Source organism: Aethina tumida, chromosome 1, assembly GCF_024364675.1.
Source record: "Aethina tumida isolate Nest 87 chromosome 1, icAetTumi1.1, whole genome shotgun sequence".
Lineage (NCBI taxonomy): Eukaryota > Metazoa > Arthropoda > Insecta > Coleoptera > Nitidulidae > Aethina > Aethina tumida.
Window position 1 is genome coordinate 7,352,047 of NC_065435.1, and position 23,294 is coordinate 7,375,340.

General features: G+C 26.2%; 1 protein-coding gene across 1 annotated transcript in view; it reads left to right on the top strand.

Annotated features, from left to right (window-relative positions):
• Window positions 1-23,294, top strand: part of LOC109608342 (leishmanolysin-like peptidase) — a 65,721-nt gene that overhangs the window by 8,950 nt on the left and 33,477 nt on the right. Inside the window, exon 2 of the mRNA XM_049964864.1 lies at window positions 22,799-22,896. Coding sequence (XP_049820821.1) covers window positions 22,799-22,896 — 98 coding nt within the window. The remainder of the gene's footprint in view (window positions 1-22,798; window positions 22,897-23,294) is intronic.

Here is a 23,294-nt window from a genome sequence, read left to right on the forward strand (position 1 = left end):
GTCGGATGGCTTGATTAATCAATGTAAATGGAAAGGGTACTGTTCAAACAAACTTTCTATGGCACGGGGCTTGATCAAAGAGGAATTATTAACGGCACACACACACTGCACATCCCAGCTCCAACTCCACATGTGGATTAGCTCCAAAGAGCCATTGACAAGCAACAGAGGACTAATCAACCGCATCATTCGTCTGATCAAGATGTCGGAATTGAGCGTAATACATTAACAAGGAATTAAAATCAGAAAGTTGTATTCCGTAATTGTTCACAAGTGACATTTAACATTTCTGATGTAAAAACTGCGAGATCCGAACTAGACCATTGCAACCGTATTGTTGTTATATTAATTATAATTAAAATGACCGTGGGCCCGTTTTTAACGAGATGCGTTCGCATATTTCGAGAGGGGATTTGTTTTGTTTGGCAGATTAAATAATAGAAAAATAACAATTGATCAATTAGTGTAATGGAGCGACTAAAAACAAAATGTCATCCGTCAACGGGTTCGTAAATTATGTACTGGCACGAATATATTATCGTTGCGGGACGTTTTTGTTTTAAGTTTATTTTTTTGTTGAGTCTAGTGACGTCGAGAATTGTCTGGAAGTAACGAAATAACGTTGTCAGCAAATTGGAAATCTGTCTCTGGTCGTCGAATAAGTAATCAGAAATTCGACGAGTTCAATATAAGTGCAATATTTTATCGGCCATGTACAAGACAAGGTATAAGATGATATTGTAAATGGCTGGCGACGTTCACCTTAATATGTTATGTTATGGTGACACGGGATCTTCTGAACACGTCCTTGGCTGCTCAATCGAGATTTTGATACGTGTTGTTAAACATTTATTGGCACTTTCACTAATCTAATCTTTCATAATATGTATCTATTATTGTAATATTATTCATCCCTAAATAATAATTTTACAGGATTAAAATTTTAAATATTTATCAACATATTTTAAGTGGTGATGTAAAACCGATTCTGATGCATCATTCGAAAATTAAACTACATCAGTGATTTCGCTTTATCATAATTCTGGAATATGATACTGAAAGCTGGACAATTTGATTAAGTAATTATGGGAATGTTTTTGGAAGAGACTGCAGATAAATAATATTTTAAAATTCTATTGTAAATTACAAGAAAGTTTAGTATAAATTTAAGTGAGGTGAGACCTTATAGATCTGTAGAATCTTATCAATGTTACAACATGAATATCTTATATATATATAAGAAATGATGATACAAGTTTTTGGAAATGACTGACTAGGAGTAAGAGCTTAAAGTTACATTGTATATTACAAGAAAGTTGGTACAAATTGAAGTGAGATGAGACCTCATAGACCTGTGGAATCTTAACAATGTAACAACATGAAGATATTATATTGTTTTTAATGTAGGAACACAATAAGGTTTGTGTCTATTTGAATAACAGGGTACACATTGTTACTAGAAGATGTAGTACAAAAGAAATGATGGAACAAGTTTTTGGAAATGACTGGCGACGAATAAGAGGTTAAAATTACGTTGTACATTACAAGAATCTTTGGTACAAATTGAAGTGAGGTGAGACCTTATAGATCTGTGGAATCTTATCAACGATATAGTATGAAAATCTTATAATGTTTTTAATGTAAGGGCACAATAAGGTTTGTGTTTAATTGGAAAATAGAAGTAAACATTTATATTAGAAGATGTGGTACAAAGAAATGATGATACAAGTTTTTGGAAATGACTGGCTAGAAGTAAGAGCTTGAAGTTACATTGTATATTACAAGAAAGTTGGTACAAATTGAAGTGAGATGAGACCTCATAGACCTGTGGAATCTTATCAATGTAACAACATGAAGATATTATATTGTTTTTAATGTAGGAACACAATAAGGTTTGTGTCTATTTGAATAACAGAGTACACATTGTTACTAGAAGATGTAGTACAAAGGAATGATGGAACAAGTTTTTGGAAATGACTGGCGACGTATAAGAGGTTAAAATTACATTGTACATTACAAGAATCTTTGGTACAAATTGAAGTGAGATGAGACCTCATAGACCTGTGGAATCTTATCAATGTAACAACATGAAGATATTATATTGTTTTTAATGTAGGAACACAATAAGGTTTGTGTCTATTTGAATAACAGAGTACACATTGTTACTAGAAGATGTAGTACAAAGGAATGATGGAACAAGTTTTTGGAAATGACTGGCAACGAATAAGAGGTTAAAATTACATTGTACATTACAAGAATCTTTGGTACAAATTGAAGTGAGGTGAAACCTTATAGATCTGTGGAATCTTATCAACGTTATAGTATGAAGATCTTATAATGTTTTTAATGTAAGGGTAATAATAAGGTTTGTGTTTATTTGGAAAATAGAAGTAAACATTGATATTAGAAGATATAGTACAAAGAAATGATGATACAAGTTTTTGGAAATGACTGACTAGGAGTAAGAGCTTAAAGTTACATTGTATATTACAAGAAAGTTGGTACAAATTGAAGTGAGATGAGACCTTATAGACCTGTGGAATCTTATCAATATAACAACATGAAGATATTATATTGTTTATAATGTAAGAAGACAATAAGGTTTATGTCTATTTGAATAACAGAAGTACACATTGTTATTAGAAGATGTAGTACAATGTAATGATGGGACAAGTTTTTTGAAATGACTGACGACGAATAAGAGGTTAAAATTACATTGAACATTACAAGAATCTTTGGTACAAATTGAAGTGAGGTGAGACCTTATAAATCTGTGGAATCTTATCAACGTTATAGTATGAAGATCTTATAATGCTTTTAATGTAAGGACACAATAAGGTTTGTTTTTATTTGGAAAATAGAAGTAAACATTGATATTAGAAGATATAGTACAAAGAAAGGATGATACAAGTTTTTGGAAATGACTGGCTAGGAGTAAGAGTTTAAAGTTACATTGTATGTTACAAGAAAGTTGATACAAATTGAAGCGAGATGAGACCTTATAGACCTGTGGAATCTTATCAATATAACAACATGAAGATATTATATTGTTTTTAATGTAGGAACACAATAAGGTTTGTGTCTATTTGAATAACAGAGTACACATTGTTACTAGAAGATGTAGTACAAAGGAATGATGGAACAAGTTTTTGGAAATGACTGGCGACGAATAAGAGGTTAAAATTACATTGTACATTACAAGAATCTTTGGTACAAATTGAAGTGAGGTGAGACCTTATAGATCTGTGGAATCTTATCAACGATATAGTACGAAGATCTTATAATGTTTTTAATGTAAGGGTAATAATAAGGTTTGTGTTTATTTGGAAAATAGAAGTAAACATTGATATTAGAAGATATAGTACAAAGAAATGATGATACAAGTTTTTGGAAATGACTGACTAGGAGTAAGAGCTTAAAGTTACATTGTATATTACAAGAAAGTTGGTACAAATTGAAGTGAGATGAGACCTTATAGACCTGTGGAATCGTATCAATGGCACAACATGAAGATATTATATTGTTTTTAATATAAGAACACAATAAGATTTATGTCTATTTGAATAACAGAAGTACACATTGTTATTAGAAGATGTAGTACAATGTAATGATGGGACAAGTTTTTTGAAATGACTGACGACGAATAAGAGGTTAAAATTACATTGAACATTACAAGAATCTTTGGTACAAATTGAAGTGAGGTGAGACCTTATAAATCTGTGGAATCTTATCAACGTTATAGTATGAAGATCTTATAATGCTTTTAATGTAAGGACACAATAAGGTTTGTTTTTATTTGGAAAATAGAAGTAAACATTGATATTAGAAGATATAGTACAAAGAAAGGATGATACAAGTTTTTGGAAATGACTGGCTAGGAGTAAGAGTTTAAAGTTACATTGTATGTTACAAGAAAGTTGATACAAATTGAAGTGAGATGAGACCTTATAGACCTGTGGAATCTTATCAATATAACAACATGAAGATATTATATTGTTTTTAATGTAGGAACACAATAAGGTTTGTGTCTATTTGAATAACAGAGTACACATTGTTACTAGAAGATGTAGTACAAAGGAATGATGGAACAAGTTTTTGGAAATGACTGGCGACGAATAAGAGGTTAAAATTACATTGTACATTACAAGAATCTTTGGTACAAATTGAAGTGAGGTGAGACCTTATAGATCTGTGGAATCTTATCAACGATATAGTACGAAGATCTTATAATGTTTTTAATGTAAGGGTAATAATAAGGTTTGTGTTTATTTGGAAAATAGAAGTAAACATTGATATTAGAAGATATAGTACAAAGAAATGATGATACAAGTTTTTGGAAATGACTGACTAGGAGTAAGAGCTTAAAGTTACATTGTATATTACAAGAAAGTTGGTACAAATTGAAGTGAGATGAGACCTTATAGACCTGTGGAATCGTATCAATGGCACAACATGAAGATATTATATTGTTTTTAATATAAGAACACAATAAGATTTATGTCTATTTGAATAACAGAAGTACACATTGTTATTAGAAGATGTAGTACAATGTAATGATGGGACAAGTTTTTTGAAATGACTGACGACGAATAAGAGGTTAAAATTACATTGAACATTACAAGAATCTTTGGTACAAATTGAAGTGAGGTGAGACCTTATAAATCTGTGGAATCTTATCAACGTTATAGTATGAAGATCTTATAATGTTTTTAATGTAAGGGCACAATAAGGTTTGTGTTTATTTGGAAAATAGAAGTAAACATTGATATTAGAAGATGTGGTACAAAGAAATGATTATACAAGTTTTTGGAAATGACAGGTAACGAGTAAGAGCTTAAAATTCCATTGTACATTACAAGAGCACAATAAATTAGGTTTGTGTGTATTTGGAAAACAAAAGTAAACATTGACATTAGCATATATAGTACAGAAAAAAAATATTGAAACCCGAATTTCGATTTCGTAATTTGGAGAGTAAAACAACGAACAAATGGGGCAACGATTAAAATTTCATTGTCTCACGCGGTGAAAATATAAATTTCTAGATCTGCTCAGCTTTCATTGTTTGTCATATAAATGTGTTGCTGAGTACCCACTATTGAGATTCGACGATTCTTTGATGACACAGTTTCTAATGAAGTATGCTTGGAATACTATATGAGCGCACACGCACACACACAAGCACCGTTTAATTTACATAAAATGACGTTGGCCGCAATAATTTTATATCGCAGATACTACATTGTGAATAAAGCGGAAGAAGTGACGGGGGATGTGTCGGATAATTAAATTCTGGTGAACGTCTTACATCGCCGACCGTGTGCCAGTTAATAATTAAATTGTTTGACGCACACATCGTCAACCCTTTAATGAACAATCGGGTCATATTCGCTGTGCACGTTGTTCAATGAAATAACGATGGTATCAGTTGGATTTTTTCTTAGGAGCTGCTCAGATTTGCGTGTGCATAATAAGTGCATCATTACACGTTACAAAGAAACCTTTGATGTTTTTTTTTTTAATGCGTCATCTATTATCTTTGATGCGATGGAATTTTCTAATTGTATAAATGGGACCGGAGAAAACATGCAACACATTTTCAAATCGTGGCAACGAGAATCGGGAACGAACGATTTTATTGATCTTAGTTGGAAATCAAACACATTAATGTAACAAGGAATATAAAGCGGGATTTTTTTCATGGTCCCTGTGTATCGTGAAAATTTATTGCGCACAAAAACGTTGTGGATCTTTATCCGAATGTCACGAGCTGTTAAGGTCTGGTGACATTTGGGGGATTTGCACGAAAATTTGATAATTAATTTAACGAATTTATGATTTATGATAAATCTAATTTATGCCGTAATATACGATAAGGGACAATTTAGAATTCAATTTACATGAAAGCAAATAAGTTTCGAGGAACTTTTAAATGTTGGACAACTCCTGTTGTTGACACAAAAAATATATATAAATATATTAATATTAATTAAGTTTTTAAAACATTAAATCATCTTTATTATAAATTATAATCAGTCAATAATTAAAATAATAATCAAGGAATACATATTTAAAAAAATATTTTTTTTTTGCATTTACAGCCATTATTGTGCTTTTTTATAGAGACATTGGGCTGTTGAAAAAGGTAATAAGATAAGACATAAGATGAATTTTGTTGGAATAACAAAAATTCTTGATAGATATTCTTAATTGATAATTACCCAGGGATAAATATCATAATAATTATCAAAATAATCAGCAATTTTTTATATTCAAAACTATTATCATACCTTTTTAAAGAGATTTTGCGTTGTTTAAGAAGGTACAAGATAAAATATAAGACGAAATTTCAAAGAATACAACAATTCTTGATATATCTTCTAAATTGATAATTACCAGGGAATGAATATCACAATAATTATTAACATTATTATCAATTTTTAATATTTAAAACTATTATTATGCCTTTTTAAAAAGATTTTGTGTTGTTGAAGAAGGTACAAGATAAAATATAAGACGAAATTTCGAAGAATAGAACAATTCTTGATAGATCTTCTCAATTGATAATTATCAGGGAATGAATATCACAATAATTATTGACATTGTTATCAATTTTTTATATTTAAAACTATCATTATACCTTTTTAAAGAGATTTGGGTTGTTGAAGGAGGTATAAGATAAAATATAAGACGAAATTTCAAAGAATACAACAATTCTTGATAGATCTTCTCAATTGATAATTATCAGGGAATGAATATTACAATAATTATTAACATTATTATCATTTTATATGTAAAACTATTATTATGACTTTTTAAAGAAATCTTGAGTTGTTGAAGAAGGTATAAGATAAAATATAAACCGGAATTTCAAAGAATACAATTCTTGATAGATTTTCTTAATTGATAATTATCAGGAAATGAATATCACAATAATTATTAACATTATTATGAATTTTTTATATTTAAAACTATTATTATGCCTTTTTAAAAAGATTTTGTGTTGTTGAAGAAGGTATAAGATAAAATATAAGACGAAATTTCAAAGAATACAACAATTTTTGATAGATCTTCTCAATTGATAATTACCAGGGAATGAATATCACAATAATTATTAACATTATTATCAATTTTTTATATTTAAAACTATTATTATGCCTTTTTAAAAAGATTTTGGGTTGTTGAAGAAGGTATAAGATAAAATATAAGAGGAAATTTCAACGAATACAACAATTTTTCATAGATCTTCTCCATTGATAATTAACAGAGAATGAGTATCACAGTAATTATTAACATTGTTATCAATTTTTTATATTTAAAACTATTATTATGCATTTTTAAAGAGATCTTGGGTTGTTGAAGATGGTATAAGATTAAATATAAGACGAAATTTCAAAGAATACAACAATTCTTGATAGATCTTCTCAATTGATATTTACCAGGGAATGAATATCACAATAATTATTAACATTATTATCAATTTTTAATATTTAAAACTATTATTATGCCTTTTTAAAAAGATTTTGGGTTGTTGAAGAAGGTATAAGATAAAATATAAGAGGAAATTTCAACGAATACAACAATTTTTGATAGATCTTCTCCATTGATAATTAACAGAGAATGAGTATCACAGTAATTATTAACATTGTTATCAATTTTTTATATTTAAAACTATTATTATGCATTTTTAAAGAGATCTTGGGTTGTTGAAGATGGTATAAGATAAAATATAAGACGAAATTTCAAAGAATACAACAATTCTTGATATATCTTCTCAATTAATAATTATCAGGGAATGAATATTACAATAATTATTAAGATTTTTTTGTATTTAAAACTATTATGCCTTTTTAAAAAGATCTTGGGTTGTTGAAGAAGGTATAAAATAAAATATAAAATGAAATTTGAAAGAATACAAAAATTCTTGATAGATCTTCTCAATTGATAATTACCAGGGAATAAATATCCCAATAAATATTAAAATAATTAGCAATTTTTCTCTTCAGAACTATTAGTATGCTTTTTTAAAGAGATATTGAAGAAGCTATAAGATAATATATCCGAATTTTGAAAAATTCTTGATTAATAATTATTACCAAGGAATAAATATTACAATGATTAGCAAAATAAATAATAAAATCAAAACTATAATTTTGCTATTTTAAATATGTAGTTAAAGAAGATATAAGATAAAAAATAATCTATGTAAATCTTAAAATATTTTTATTACAAATTATAGTCAGACTCATTACATAATTAAAATAATAATTATCAAGAAATAAGAGTCACGGTAATTACAAAGAATGAATCGTGGTATTAACACACATAAATTAAGGAAATGATCAACAATACATTTATGTTGATACTCCAATTTTCCAATAAAATTAGAAAGGAAACGACCCGTACCAAAAAAAAAAAAACAGACAGACACCTGTCTAAAATAATAAAAACACGACATTCAAAATTTCACTTAAAATGTAAATAGAAACGTCCAGAATCGCGTACAGTTAGTTCCACTGTCAAACGGAATAAAAAATTAGACGCGAGTGTCATGGAAAAGCTTTCGCGTTTTGTGCGGACGATTCTAAAGGACCGATGATGAATAAATTAAAAAGTGCATATGCGAAAAGTTTTGCGAATGAAAGATAGTAGTAGTAAAGCAACAGTGGATCCGTTGTGTGGCCGTAATTAACATAAACAATTCCGGCATGCCTTTATGAATATATATGGTTCATGTTTGTCTAATCAGTAACAAGACGGTGAGCAAATATTATTTAGCTTTATTGCTGTTTTATTACGTGAAAACAATGCCGAATAGTTATTAACACGGTTTCCGTAAGACGGCCGTGCTGCGGAGATGCCGATTATTAGATGAATTGCCCGCGTATCGGTTCCGGCGATCTCGCGGAGTATTTGGTACCGGAAAGAGTAATTTGCGGTTAATTTTTGAGATATCATAACTTTCTTTTTTCAACAAAATTATCGCCGTTATGATCGGCAATTTTTTGCCAACGTTTGCACATGAATTCGTGTCACGAGAAAAAAATGCTGGTTTCTTGGAAGTGGAGAAAAGGTCAATGTCGGTTTTGGCCTCCTCTTCAGAATTAAACCGTTTGTTACGTCAAATAATGGACGATGATAAAAATAAATAATAGTCACATGGGGAACTATATTTTTTATTTAACATTTTGGAGCTTCCTTTACGTCCCTAATCCGATATGTAGTCTTGTTTTGTGAAGAAGCAGAGCATCTTTTTTATTGACTTCTTTCAGAAGTTTTCAGAACATCATCAATGTATTTATTACCACTTTTAAAGCGACGAAACAGAAATGGTGGAACTTCATCACTAACAGCAACTACAAAGAATCATCTCTTGAATACTCAAAAAAAAAAAATAAAATAAATGGAAAAATTAGAATGAGCACAAAAAAAAAAAATAAATAAGTATACAGTTTAATAGAAAAAAGTTAAGGTACATAAAAAATTATTTAAATAAATGATGAATCAAAAATTATAATAGGGCTAATTATTGATAAAAATTTATTAGTTAGATTTTTGTAAAATATATTTAGTTTTTTATAAGTACATAAAATTTTTATTAATATATTTTATTAATAAACCTAGGTCAAAGTTAAATACGTATTTAATATAATTGTATTGTATATAATATAGAACCTATTAATAAAGTATTAGCTACGATCAATCAATAATGAGGTTAATTATTTATTAAAATTTAATAATTATTGCACTGTTTCTTGTATTATGTTTTACCTTTTTAGGATTACAAAAAGTAGATAATCTATTAATAAATTTTATTAATGACTGAAATTTTTGATTAACTTTAAAACTAAAATCAATAAACAATGTATAATAGGGCCAATTATTAAATGAAATTTATTTTTTATTAAAATGTTTCTTGTAAAATATATTGAGTTTTTTATTACTTTATTTGATTACATATTAATATATTTTATCAATAATTCCTAATTAATGTTATATATAATCAATCTATATTAGTGTTAACTATTTATCATTAACAATATAAACTATTTATTAAAATTGTATTCATTGTACAGATCCTTTTAATATATTTCTAGTTTTTTAAATTTAGATCAGTTTTAACAGAAATTCAATAAATAACCTAATGAAACTTTTGTTAGTGACTCAAATTCCCAATTATCTTTAAAACAAATATCAATAATTAATGAATATTTTATTATAGTTTTTTTTGAAAATATGTTTAGTTTCTTACAAACACATAAAAATTGAACAGAAATTTGACTACCTATTAATATATTTTATTAGTGACTCAAATTCCTGATCAAGATTAATAGGGTTTCTTGTAATATGTTTTACCTTTTTAGAATCGCGAAAATTAAATAATCTATGATAAATTTTATTAATGACTCAAATTTTTGATTAATTTTAAAACTAAAATCAATAATCAATCCATAATAGGGCTAATTACTAAATGAAATTTATTTTTTATTAAAAAGTTTCTTGTAAAATGTATTTATTTTTTTTATTATTTAATTTGATTACCTCTTAATATATTTTATTAGTGATTCCTAAATAACATAATATATAATCAATCAATAATAAGTTAACTATTTATTAAAATATATTATTTATTGTACAGATCCTCAAAATGACTGAAATTCTCGTTATCTTTAAAACTATGATTAATAATCAATCTATAATAATGATTGAAGATTTTATTATACAGTTTTTTTGCAAATATGTTTAATTTTTTACAAGAACATAAAAATTGAACAGAAATTTGATTACCTTTTAATATATTTTATAAGTGATTCAAATTCCTGATTAACATTAAAATGAAGATCAGTAATGAATCAATTACTAGAGAGTTAACTATCTATTAAAATGTATTATTTAATATACAGATTCTTGTAATGTATTTATAGCTTTTTACATTTAAATCAAATTTTAATAGAAATTCAATAACCTATTGAAAATTTTATTAGTGACTAAAATTCCAGATTATCTTTAAAACTAAGATCAATAATTGGTCTATAATAATGAATCAAGATTTTATTACACAGTATTTTTGAAAATATGTTTAGATATTTACAAGCACATAAAAATTGAACTGAAATTTGATTACTAATATATTTTATTAGTGATTCAAATTTTTGATTAACATTAAAATGAAAATCAATAATCAAACAATAATAGGGTTAACTATTTATTAAAATGTATTCTTTATTGTACAGATTCTTGTAATATATTTCTAGCTTTTTACATTTAGATCAAGCTTTAACAGAAATTCAATAACCTATTGAAAATTTTATTAGTGACTCAAACTCCCGTTTATCTTTAAAACTAGGATCAATAATCAATCTATAATAATGAACATAAAAATTGAACAGAAATTTGATTACTTATTAATATATTTTATTAGTGACTCAAATTCTTGATTAGCATAACATTAAAATGAAGATCAATAATCGATCAATAATAGAATTAACTTTTTAGAAAAATTTCTAACTTTTTATAAATTCTAACATAAATTTAATTATCTGTTGATAATTTTATTAGTGACTCAAATTCCTAATAAACTTTAAAACTGAGACCAATAATCAAACTATAATAGGGTTAATTGTTGATTATAATTTAATATATGTTTATATGGACACAGGTTTTTTAAATATATTTAGTTTTTTGTCTATTAATATATTTTATTAGTGAATGAAATACCTGATTAACATTAAAATGAAAGTTAAAAATCAATCAATAATAGGATTAACTATTTATTAAAATGTATTATTTATTGTAATATATTTCTAGTTTTTTTCAATAACTTATTGAAAATTTTATTAGTGACTCAAATTCCCAATTATCTTTAAAACTAAAATCAATAATCAATCTATAATGAATAAAGATTTTACAATTTTTCTTGAAAATAAATTTTTTACAAGAACATAAAAATTGAACAGAACTAATTTCATTAGTGACTTAAATTCCTTATTAACATTAAAACAATGTTTCTTGAAACTTTACAAGAAATTTGATTACTTATTAATATATTTTATTAGTGATTCAAATTCCTTATTAAAATTGAAATAAAGATCTATAATCAGTCATTAATAGGGTTATTTATTAAAATTTATTGTTTATTGCATAGAGTCTTTTAATATATTTCTGGCTTTTTACAATTAGATCAAACTTTAACAGAAATTCAATTGCCTACATAATCAAATTCCTGATTATTTTTGAAATATTTACTATACAGTTTCTTGTAAAATAATAAATAATCAATAATAGGGTTAACTATTTATTAAAATTTTATTAGTGACTTAAATTCCTTATTAACATTAAAACGAAGATCAATAATCAATAATTATTATTAAAATTTATTATTTATTGAATAGATTCTTGAAATACAATTCTAGCTTTGTACAAACTTTAACAGAAATTTAATTATCTATTGATAATTTTATTAATGACTTCTAATGAACTTTAAAACTGCGATCAATAATCAAATTATAATAGGGTTAATTATTGATTAAAATTTAATATATATATATGGCACAGTTTTTTTTAATATATTTAGTTTTTTATCTATTAATATATTTTATTAGTACAAATTCCTGATTAATGTTAAAATGAAGATCAATAATCAGTCAATATTAGGGTTAACTATTTGTTAAAACTTATCATTTGTTGTACAGATTCAAATTAAAATTTATTATTTAATACATAGTTTCCTCTAAAATATGTGTAATGTTTTATAAGTACATAAAACAGAGAATAAATTAAAATAAATACATCACTAAAAAAATCGTTTAAAATACAGCACGTAAAAAAATAAATAGCATAGTTAGAAAGAACACAAAAAACTTTCGAACAAAGTACAGAGCTTAATACAAAAATGGTAAAGCATAATATAAAAAATGTTTAAATAAATCATGAACCAAAAACGTAAATTAGTTCTCCCGCTGCCTAATATTCCCGACGAACGCGAATCGTTACAAAAGTTTACGGCAGCCCAACGTGGCAATTTAACGCTTATTTTCACACGATTTCCTTTTGTATTTTTTTTTTTTATTAGGTATTGCCTGTATTACACATTACACGATACGGTAAACAAATACTTTCTTCACCACGCACTTTATGAGAAAGCCAAACAATTTACTTAAAATAAATAAATCATTTGGCAACAAAGTTCACACCGAATATGCCGCAATCGGGTCCAGAAGGAGAGCTTCGGTTTGAAGTCGCGTAGGTGATTTTATGGCTGCTTCTTGAGCGAGCCTTAATGGCACTTTAACTCACTTACAAGATTTCTGCTCTGGTTTACGACAATTGTCGTTAAGTGTAACGACATAATTAATTTCTATTTATAATGTTTTGATTATGTAAAAAAAAATAATTCCAGGTATTAAATTATAAACTGGAAAATTTAATATGTATTTACGTTTTTTATAATGGGTACGTCAAAATCAAGATCTTTGTTGCCGGCGAGGTAATACAAACATTGAATTATTCATGCCGAAGAAAATTGAATCAATTTTATAATTGTTGAGGTGTTTGTATTTAAAATCCGGTTTCTCTCTTTGTTATTAATTGTGTTATAATCGAGTTTAAATTATTAACATTATTAAATTCGTGTACAATTTTTATTTGGTATTATATATATTTTATCATTAAATGTTTAAGTAGTCTGGTTGTTCGTTTATAAAAATTAAATTGTTTAAGTACTTAAGACGTAAATAGAAAAGTTAAATACGTATTTAATATACTTGTATTGTTTATATTACAGAACCTATTAAAAAAGTATTAGCTACCATCAATCAATAATGAGGTTAATTGTTTATTAAAACATATTATTTATTGCACAGTTTTTTGTAATATGTTTTCAGCATTTTATAATTACTTACAATTTTAGCAAATATTAAATAATCAATTAATAATTTTTTTAGTGACTCAAATTTCCCATTAACTTTAAAACTAAGATCAATAATCAGTTTATAATTGGGCTAATTATTAATTAAAATTTATTATTTATTACAATGTTTCTTGTAACATTACAAGAAATTTGATTACCTATTAATATATTTTATTAGTGATTCAAATTCATTACTAAAATTAAAATAAAGATCTATAATCAGTCATTAATAGGATCATTTATTAAAATTTATTATTTATTGTAATAGATTCTTGTAACATATTTCTGGTTTTTTACAATTACATCAAATTTTAACAGAAATTCAATTGCCTATTATAATCTTATTAGTGACTCAAATTCCTGATTATTTTTGAATTATTTATTATACAGTTTCTTTTAAAATAATAAATAATCAATAATACGGTTAACTATTTATTAAAATTTATTATTTATTACTTTTACAGAAATTATTCAATTGCCTATTAATAATCTTATTGATGACTTAAATTCCTGACTATTCCTGAATTATTTATTATCCAGTTTTTTGTAAAATATGTTTAGTATTTACTAGTGTATAAAATTTTAACAGAAATTCATTTGCCTATTAATAATCTTATTAGTAACTCAAATTCCTGATTATTCTTGAATTATTTATATAACAGTTTCTTGGAAAATAATAATCAATCAATAATAGGGTTGACTATTTATTAAAATTTATTTTTTATAGCACGGATTTTTGTAATATATTTTTGACATTTTAGAATTAGATCAAACTTTAACAGAAATTATTCAATTGCCTATTAATAATCTTATTATTGACTTAAATTCCTGATTATTCCTGAATTATTTATTACGCAGTTTTTTGTAAAATATGTTTAGTATTTACTAGTGTATAAAATTTTAATAGAAATTTGATTACCTATTAATATATTTTATTAGTGACTGAAATTCCTAATTAAAATTGTAATTAACAAAAATACAGTTGCCTATTAATAATCTTATTAGTGACTCAAATTCCTGACTATTCCTGAATTATTTATTACGCAGTTTTTTTTTAAATATGTTTAGTATTTACAAGTGTATAAAATTTTAACAGAAATTTGATTACCTATTAATATATTTTATTAGTGACTGAAATTCCTATTTAAAATTGGAATGAAGATCAATAATCAATCAATAATGGGGTTAACTGTTTATTAAATTTTATAATTTATTGCACAGATTCTTGTAATATATTCCTCATCTTTAACAATTAGATGAAACTAACCGAAATTCAATTGCCTATTAATAATCTTATTAGTGACACAAAATCCTGACTCTTCCTGAATTATTAGACAGTTTTTAAAGTAAAATATGTTTAATCTTTTGCTAGTATTTAAACTATTTATTAAAATTTATTATTTATTTTACAAATTTGTATATCTTTCTGGATTTTTACAATTAGATCAATTTTGAACAGAAATTCAATTGTCTATTAATAATCTTGTTAATAACTCAAATTCCTACTATTTCTGAATTATTTGTTACACATTTTTTTTGTAAGATATTAACAGAAATTTAATAACCTATTAATATATTTGATTAGTGACTTAAATTCTTAATTAAAATTGAAATGAAGATCAATAATTAATCAATAATAGGATTAACTTTTATAATTAGATCAAACAGAAATTCAATTGCTTATTAATAATCTTATTAGTGACTCAAATTCCTGAATTATTTATTATACAGTTTCTTGTAAAATAATAATCAATCAATAATAGGGTTAAACATTTTTACAGAAATTTGATTTAATAATATATTTTATTAGTGATTAGTGAAATTCCTATTTAAAACTGAAATGAAGATCAATAATCAATCAATAACTAAATATTAAAATTTATTATCTATTGCACAGATTCTTCTAATATATTTCTGGTTTTTTAAAATTAGATTAAACTTTAACAGAAATTCAATTACCTATTAAATTATCTTATCTGTGATTCAAATTCCTGACTATTCTTGAATTATTTATTACACAGTTTCTTGTAAAATATGTTTAGTATTTTACTGGTATATAAAATTTTAACAGAGTTTCGATTTTCTATAACATATTTTATTAGTGATTCAAGTTCCTGATTAATATTAAAATTAAGTCAATAATAGGGTTAACTATTAATTAAAATTTTGTATTTATTGTACATATTCTTATAATATATATCTTATCTTTTACAATTAAATTAATTTTTGACATAAATTCTATTACTTATTAATATATTTTATTAGTTACTCAAATTTCTGATTAACATAAAAAGTGTGATCAATAATGAATCAATAATATGGATAATTTTTCATTAAAATTTATTTTTTTACAAAAGAATTTAACAGAAATTCAATTATCTATTACAGTTTTAATTAATTAGTGATAAAATTTCCGATTTATTTTAAAACAAAGCTCAATAATCAATCATTAATAAGGTTAGTTATTTAAAAGAAATATTATAATACAGTTTCTTTAAATGCAATTAATACCACATTTAATAGAAATTCAATTACCTATTGTCAAATTAAATTTATTCCATTAATTTTAAAACAAAAATGTCATATTCTCTTATAAAAAGTAAATCGACCCATATTTAATTATTGAGAACTTGAAATACAATCTGATTTCTTTTATGCACCGAAGAGAATAAAGCTTTAATTTAATTTGAAATCCACTTATTCATGTGCCTCAATTTAGTTAAAACATTTTCAGTCGCTTTAATTCTTATGACCCAAAGAAATCCTTCAAGATGACACGTAATGCGAAATCTCTATTATTAAGTTTAAGTGAAACATTTAATTTTGCAATTAATTAAAATGATGGACGAGGTAAATTTCAATTGGGAATCCATTCATGGTCGAGTTGCTCAAAATCGCTTATTAGATTCTCAGCGCATGTAATTTTAGTCGGCCAGTTTTGTTAATGAATTAATTTCCATTCACAGATTTGTATTATTTATGAACCGATGCGGTATGACGAAACCGAAATCGCAAGTTACAACATTAATTTTATATAAGATTTTATTGGAACGGTTGTGACATAGGCGGTGTGCGCCAAATTAAAAAAAATAGAAAATTGCCAGATATTAAACATTATTTAGAAACCTTGAATTACTGGACAATAAAATTATATGAAATTTAGCAGGAAATAAAATGCTCAAGAATAATAAGGAAACACTTATGTTCAATTATTGTAAAAACAATTCATAAAGTAAAATTATAAACCAGTTATAACGGAGGAGCTCTCACTTTTCGTTTTAATTCCGAAATAATTGCCACTAGTTTTGTGAAATTTGTTGTCACAGCTCAGGATTAAAAACTAGTCATTTGTTTTACATAAGGGCTTAACTTAAATCCGTCAAACAACAGTTACGTATTTTTTAATAATCAAACCGTTTGATTATCATAAATATGTTTATTTTTCATGTTTAAGGATTTACATTCAGTAAGTTGTAATCAAAACCGATGCAACTCGTTAATTAAAATTTAGTTTGGAGAACTATTTATGTGAAATGGGTATCAGTATCGTTTGTAATTAAAAGTTTTTAGAATTTTTAACATAATAGCGATGTCCAATCTTTATGCAAAGTATCAGGTTGCGGTTTCATCCTGATTTTCCCTCCAGCGCCCGTTTTCAATCAAGACTTTAGAAGTATTCGAATACATTAAAAGTTCCACTAAAGTCAATTTTTTATTATAAAACATTATTTTAAAATTTTGACTGGCCAGTCTCCAAATGAACCTTGATATAATAGCCAAACAAAAAATGAACTGTTTTAGAACTAATTACACTTTTAAAGCACTTTTTTGTTTTGCGAAAAGTTGCCAATTTCACTCGTAATTTTAACATCACGACTTCATAAAAAATTAATTACCCTCTAATGGCCTGGGAAATTTATAGTTGTTAAATATTTATAATTCCACTTATTGATTAATGGACATTTTAAGTAAGTACAGTAAAGTAAGTAAGTTCCTCTGTGGCCTCAGGTGCCTTTTAAATGGATGGGTAATCACATCCGATTAAACACAGATAAAAATCGTTTGATGCAGTGTCCAAATAATTGTCTGTCCATTTTCCCACCATAAATACTTACTATAATACTAATATATAAAATATTTAGAATATAGTCAATATTTATTTTAAAAATACGTAGTAATGATTTAAATGTGTCCTTTTCAATTAAAAATGCTTCCAGTTTGGAATCAGTACCAATAAAGACAATTCTTTCCATTGGGCAATGGATAAATACTGTTTTTAATATATTAAATATTTGAAATATCTATTAATATCTATTTTATAAATACGTATCAATAATTTAAATGTGTTCTTATCAGTCAAAAATGCTTCCAATTTGGAACCAATACCAATAAACTCAATTCTTTCTATTGGGTAATGTATGAGAAGAGTGCAGTGCCTAAATCATTTACTCTCTGTATATTTTTCCACCATAAATACTGTTTTTAATATATTAAATATTTGAAATATTGTCAATATCTATTTTATAAATACGTATCAATAATTTAAATGTGTTCTTATCAGTCAAAAATGCTTCCAATTTGGAACCAATACCAATAAACTCAATTCTTTCTATTGGGTAATGTATGAGAAGAGTGCAGTGCCTAAATCATTTACTCTCTGTATATTTTTCCACCATAAATACTGTTTTTAATATATTAAATATTTGAAATATTGTCAATATCTATTTTATAAATACGTATCAATAATTTAAATGTGTTCTTATCAGTCAAAAATGCTTCCAATTTGGAACCAATACCAATAAAGTCAATTCTTTCCATTGGTTAATGGATGAGAAGATTGCAGTACCCAAATCATTTACTGTCTGACTATTTTTCCACTATAAATACTGTTTTTAATATATTAAATATTTAAAATATTGTCAATATTTATTTTATAAATACGTGTCAATAATTTAAATGTCCTTATCAGTCAAAAATGCCTCCAGCTTGGAACCAATACCAATAAAGTCAATTCTTTCCATTGGGTAAAGGATGAGAAGAGTACAGTGCCTAAATCATTTACTCTCTGTATATTTTTCCACCATAAATACTGTTTTTAATATATTAAATATTTGAAATATTGTCAATATCTATTTTATAAATACGTATCAATAATTTAAATGTGTTCTTATCAGTCAAAAATGCTTCCAATTTGGAACCAATACCAATAAAGTCAATTCTTTCCATTGGTTAATGGATGAGAAGATTGCAGTACCCAAATCATTTACTGTCTGTATATTTTTCCACCATAAATACTGTTTTTAATATATTATATATTTAAAATATTATCAATATTTATTTTATAAATACGTATCAATAATTTAAATGTGTCCTTATCAGTTAAAAATGTCTCCAGCTTGGAACCAGTACCAATAAAGTCGATTCTTTCCATTTGGTGATGGATGAGAAGAGTGCAGTGCCCAAATCATTTACTGTCTGACTATTTTTCCACTATAAATACTGTTTTTAATATATTAAATATTTAAAATATTGTCAATATTTATTTTATAAATATGTATCAATAATTTAATAATTTGTTCTTATTAGTCAAAAATGCCTCCAGTGTGGAACCAGTACCAACAAAGACAACTCTTTCCATTGGGTAATGGATGAGAAGAGTGCAGTGCTCAAATCATTTACTGTCTGTATATTTTTCACTATAAATACTGTTTTTAATATATTAAATATTTGAAATATTGTCAATATCTCTTTTATAAATATGTATCAATAATTTAAATGTGTCCTTATCATTCAAAAATGTTTCCAATTTGGAACCAATACCAATAATGTCAAATCTTTCCATTGGGTAATGGATGAGAAGAGTGCAGCGCCTAAATCATTTACTGTCTGTATATTTTTCCACCATAAATACTGTTTTTAATATATTAAATATTTGAAATATTGTCAATATCTATTTTATAAATACGTATCAATAATTTAAATCTGTTCTTATCAGTCAAAAATGCTTCCAATTTGGAACCAATACCAATAAAGTCAATTCATTCCATTGGGTAATGGATGAGAAGAGTGCAGTGCCTAAATCATTTACTCTCTGTATATTTTTCCACCATAAATACTGTTTTTAATATATTAAATATTTGAAATATTGTCAATATCTATTTTATAAATACGTATCAATAATTTAAATGTGTTCTTATCAGTCAAAAATGCTTCCAATTTGGAACCAATACCAATAAAGTCAATTCATTCCATTGGTTAATGGATGAGAAGATTGCAATACCCAAATCATTTACTGTCTGTATATTTTTCCACCATAAATACTGTTTTTAATATATTATATATTTAAAATATTATCAATATTTATTTTATAAATACGTATCAATAATTTAAATGTGTCCTTATCAGTTAAAAATGTCTCCAGCTTGGAACCAGTACCAATAAAGTCAATTCTTTCCATTGGGTGATGGATGAGAAGAGTGCAGTGCCCAATCATTTACTGTCTGACTATTTTTCCACTATAAATACTGTTTTTAATATATTAAATATTTAAAATATTGTCAATATTTATTTTATAAATACGTATCAATAATTTAATAATTTGTTCTTATCAGTCAAAAATGCCTCCAGTGTGGAACCAGTACCAATAAAGACAATTCTTTCCATTGGATAATGGATGAGAAGAGTGCAGTGCTCAAATCATTTACTGTCTGTATATTTTTCACTATAAATGCTGTTTTTAATATATTAAATATTTAAAATATTAATATTTATTTTATAAATACATTTACTGTTTGTTCATTTTTCCACTATAAATGCTATTTTTAATATATTAAATATTTGAAGTATTATCAATATTTATTTTATGAGTACGCATTAATAATTTAATGTGTCCTTATCAGTCAGAAATTACCCTCTAATTGCCTAGGAAATTGTAATACTTAAATATGTATAAATCCACTTATTGATTAGTGGATATTTTAAGTAAGTGATAGCAATTCATTTCTTCCTCTGGTGACTGAAAAACGTTTTGTGGCCTCAGGTACCTTTTAAATAGATGTGTCATCACATCCAATTAACCACTGATTAAAATCGTTTGATGCCTTGTTAAATCTCGTTAAAACCATTGGTCCTTTGTTATCTCAATTTCTTCCACTTTTACCAATTTTCTCCTGATAAAGCCACTTCCTTTTTGTCTTTATTAATTATGAAAGACTTATCAAATTTGATTAGGTCCTTCATCACGCCTTTAAATCCGCCGATAAATCTTTTTCGAAAAACGTTTAAATCGAAAGCTCGACAACTTGCCTTATAAAATTCCTCCGGCTGACACTTTTATTCAATCATAAATTGAAACGCCAGCTTAGACGTAATACTTAAAAATAATTTCCAACTTGTAGAGCGTAAAAATTAAAGCCAGTCAACTGTTAAGTTCGTCATGTATTAAACCTTTTTATTTTAAAAGGGAGCTTTTGTCTTCTTTTATGTGCCAGTCGTAAGATTCGTTTTTATTGTAACTCGTTTTCGACATAACACATGTTCAACGCCTAAATTACACATGGCTGGTTTTCTATTTAACTTGTTCACGTTATAATTTATGCGTTCGTGCATGTTAATTGTTGGGTTTCTTTTATTTAAACAAAATCCACCGTAAAGGAAGTAAATGGGTTATATGAATGCCGATGATTATTAACATTGAGCCGACAAAAAATGGTAAATGTAAGTAATTGAAGTCACGCATTGCTTAGTCATTGAAGGTGGATTTAACAAATTAAGAATTCCAACTAATTGATTGATAATCTTGGGCTTTCACTATTTGTTGGTTTTGGCTGTTGCATCTTTACAGTTTTGTTGTGGGTTTTCAAAGAATTGTAACGTCAAGAAACACGTGATCTTTGAATGGGCTGGTGGTTTCTAGTAGATGAAATATTGGACGTCCTTGAATCAAAAAATCACCTGCTAACAAGATTCCAAACTGCCACAAATGACATGGTACGGTTGGTTAAGTCTAATTCCCAAGTTCAACATGTCATAATTAAATTATCATGCCTTTAAGATTGTAATTATCCGAATGAATTACACAAATTACTCCCTGATGTTCTGATTGATACCTTTGATGTGGTCGCTTTCACTGTGATCGTCATATTCCTCAATTCTGACGCATTACAACGCTACTATTGTATCATTTGAAAGTATTCGCACTTATCCTATGTACATGACCATAATTTGCAATGAATTAAGTTTAATTAACTCCTTACATAACACAATTATGCCCCGTCTTACCATTTATTTATTAGCTAACTTCTAGTAGTAAATTTTGTCGGACAGGTTGGAAAACCTCTTAATTAGCCAAACCTTCAAATTAAACTTTTATTACAAATGAAGTTGCGTATTTAACAATAATCGGATTAACTTTAATGGCTCCTTTGTCCTCTTTACGAGGATCAATTCAATTTAAACTGGTTAAAGTGGTAGATCTCGAATTTGACGGCAACTAGCAAGATTTATCGGCGTTGTTGGTGTAGACTTCATCTACTTCGGCTAATTTAATTTGTTAACTGTACGAGAGAGGCTGAAATTCCAGACAAACGGAATCTCAAGTGGTGAAAGCAATTTTTCATTACCATGTTTATTGGACGGTATGGAGATGATGGACCGCATTAATTTCGTGTTGCAACGAGGCAAACATTCAATTTGTACGGAAATAATCAGGAAAGTTTATATTTTATGAATTTTGATTATGAATTCAGCCGGAAAGTTTTTGTAAAAGCGACTATTTTAAAAGTTATTTAATGTAGTTTCGAGACATTCAATTTACATCAACAGTCTATTGCAACTTGCAGTTATTTTATGTTTTGTATATTAGCAGTGAAAATATTTGTTTTATTACAGGTTCTGCACACTCACATAGAACCAGAACATGTAATGAAAAAACGAAGCGTTAATCAACCCCTTAGAATTCTTCTGTGGTATGATCATAGTGTGTACAGGTATGTTTTTATTAATTTTTATGTTATTAACCAATAAAATACAACAAATACAATAAAATATTTGTATTTTCTTACATTTTTCTAAATTCAGATGTTGGACAATTTTCTGTCATTATTTCTGCTTTTAATTTATTAAACGTATTAATAATTTAAATGTGTCCTTATCACTCAAAAATGGTTCTGGTTGGCAACCAGTACTAATACTTTCATTGAACAATTGATGAGGGAAGTCCGAAACCCAAATTATTAAGTTTGTTCATTTTTCTACCACAAATATTGTTTTTAATTTACTAAATATATGAAATAAAATAAATACGTATTAATTTAAATGTTCTTATCAGTCAAAAATGTTTCCATTCGGAACCAGTACCAATAAAGACAATTCTATTTGAAATATT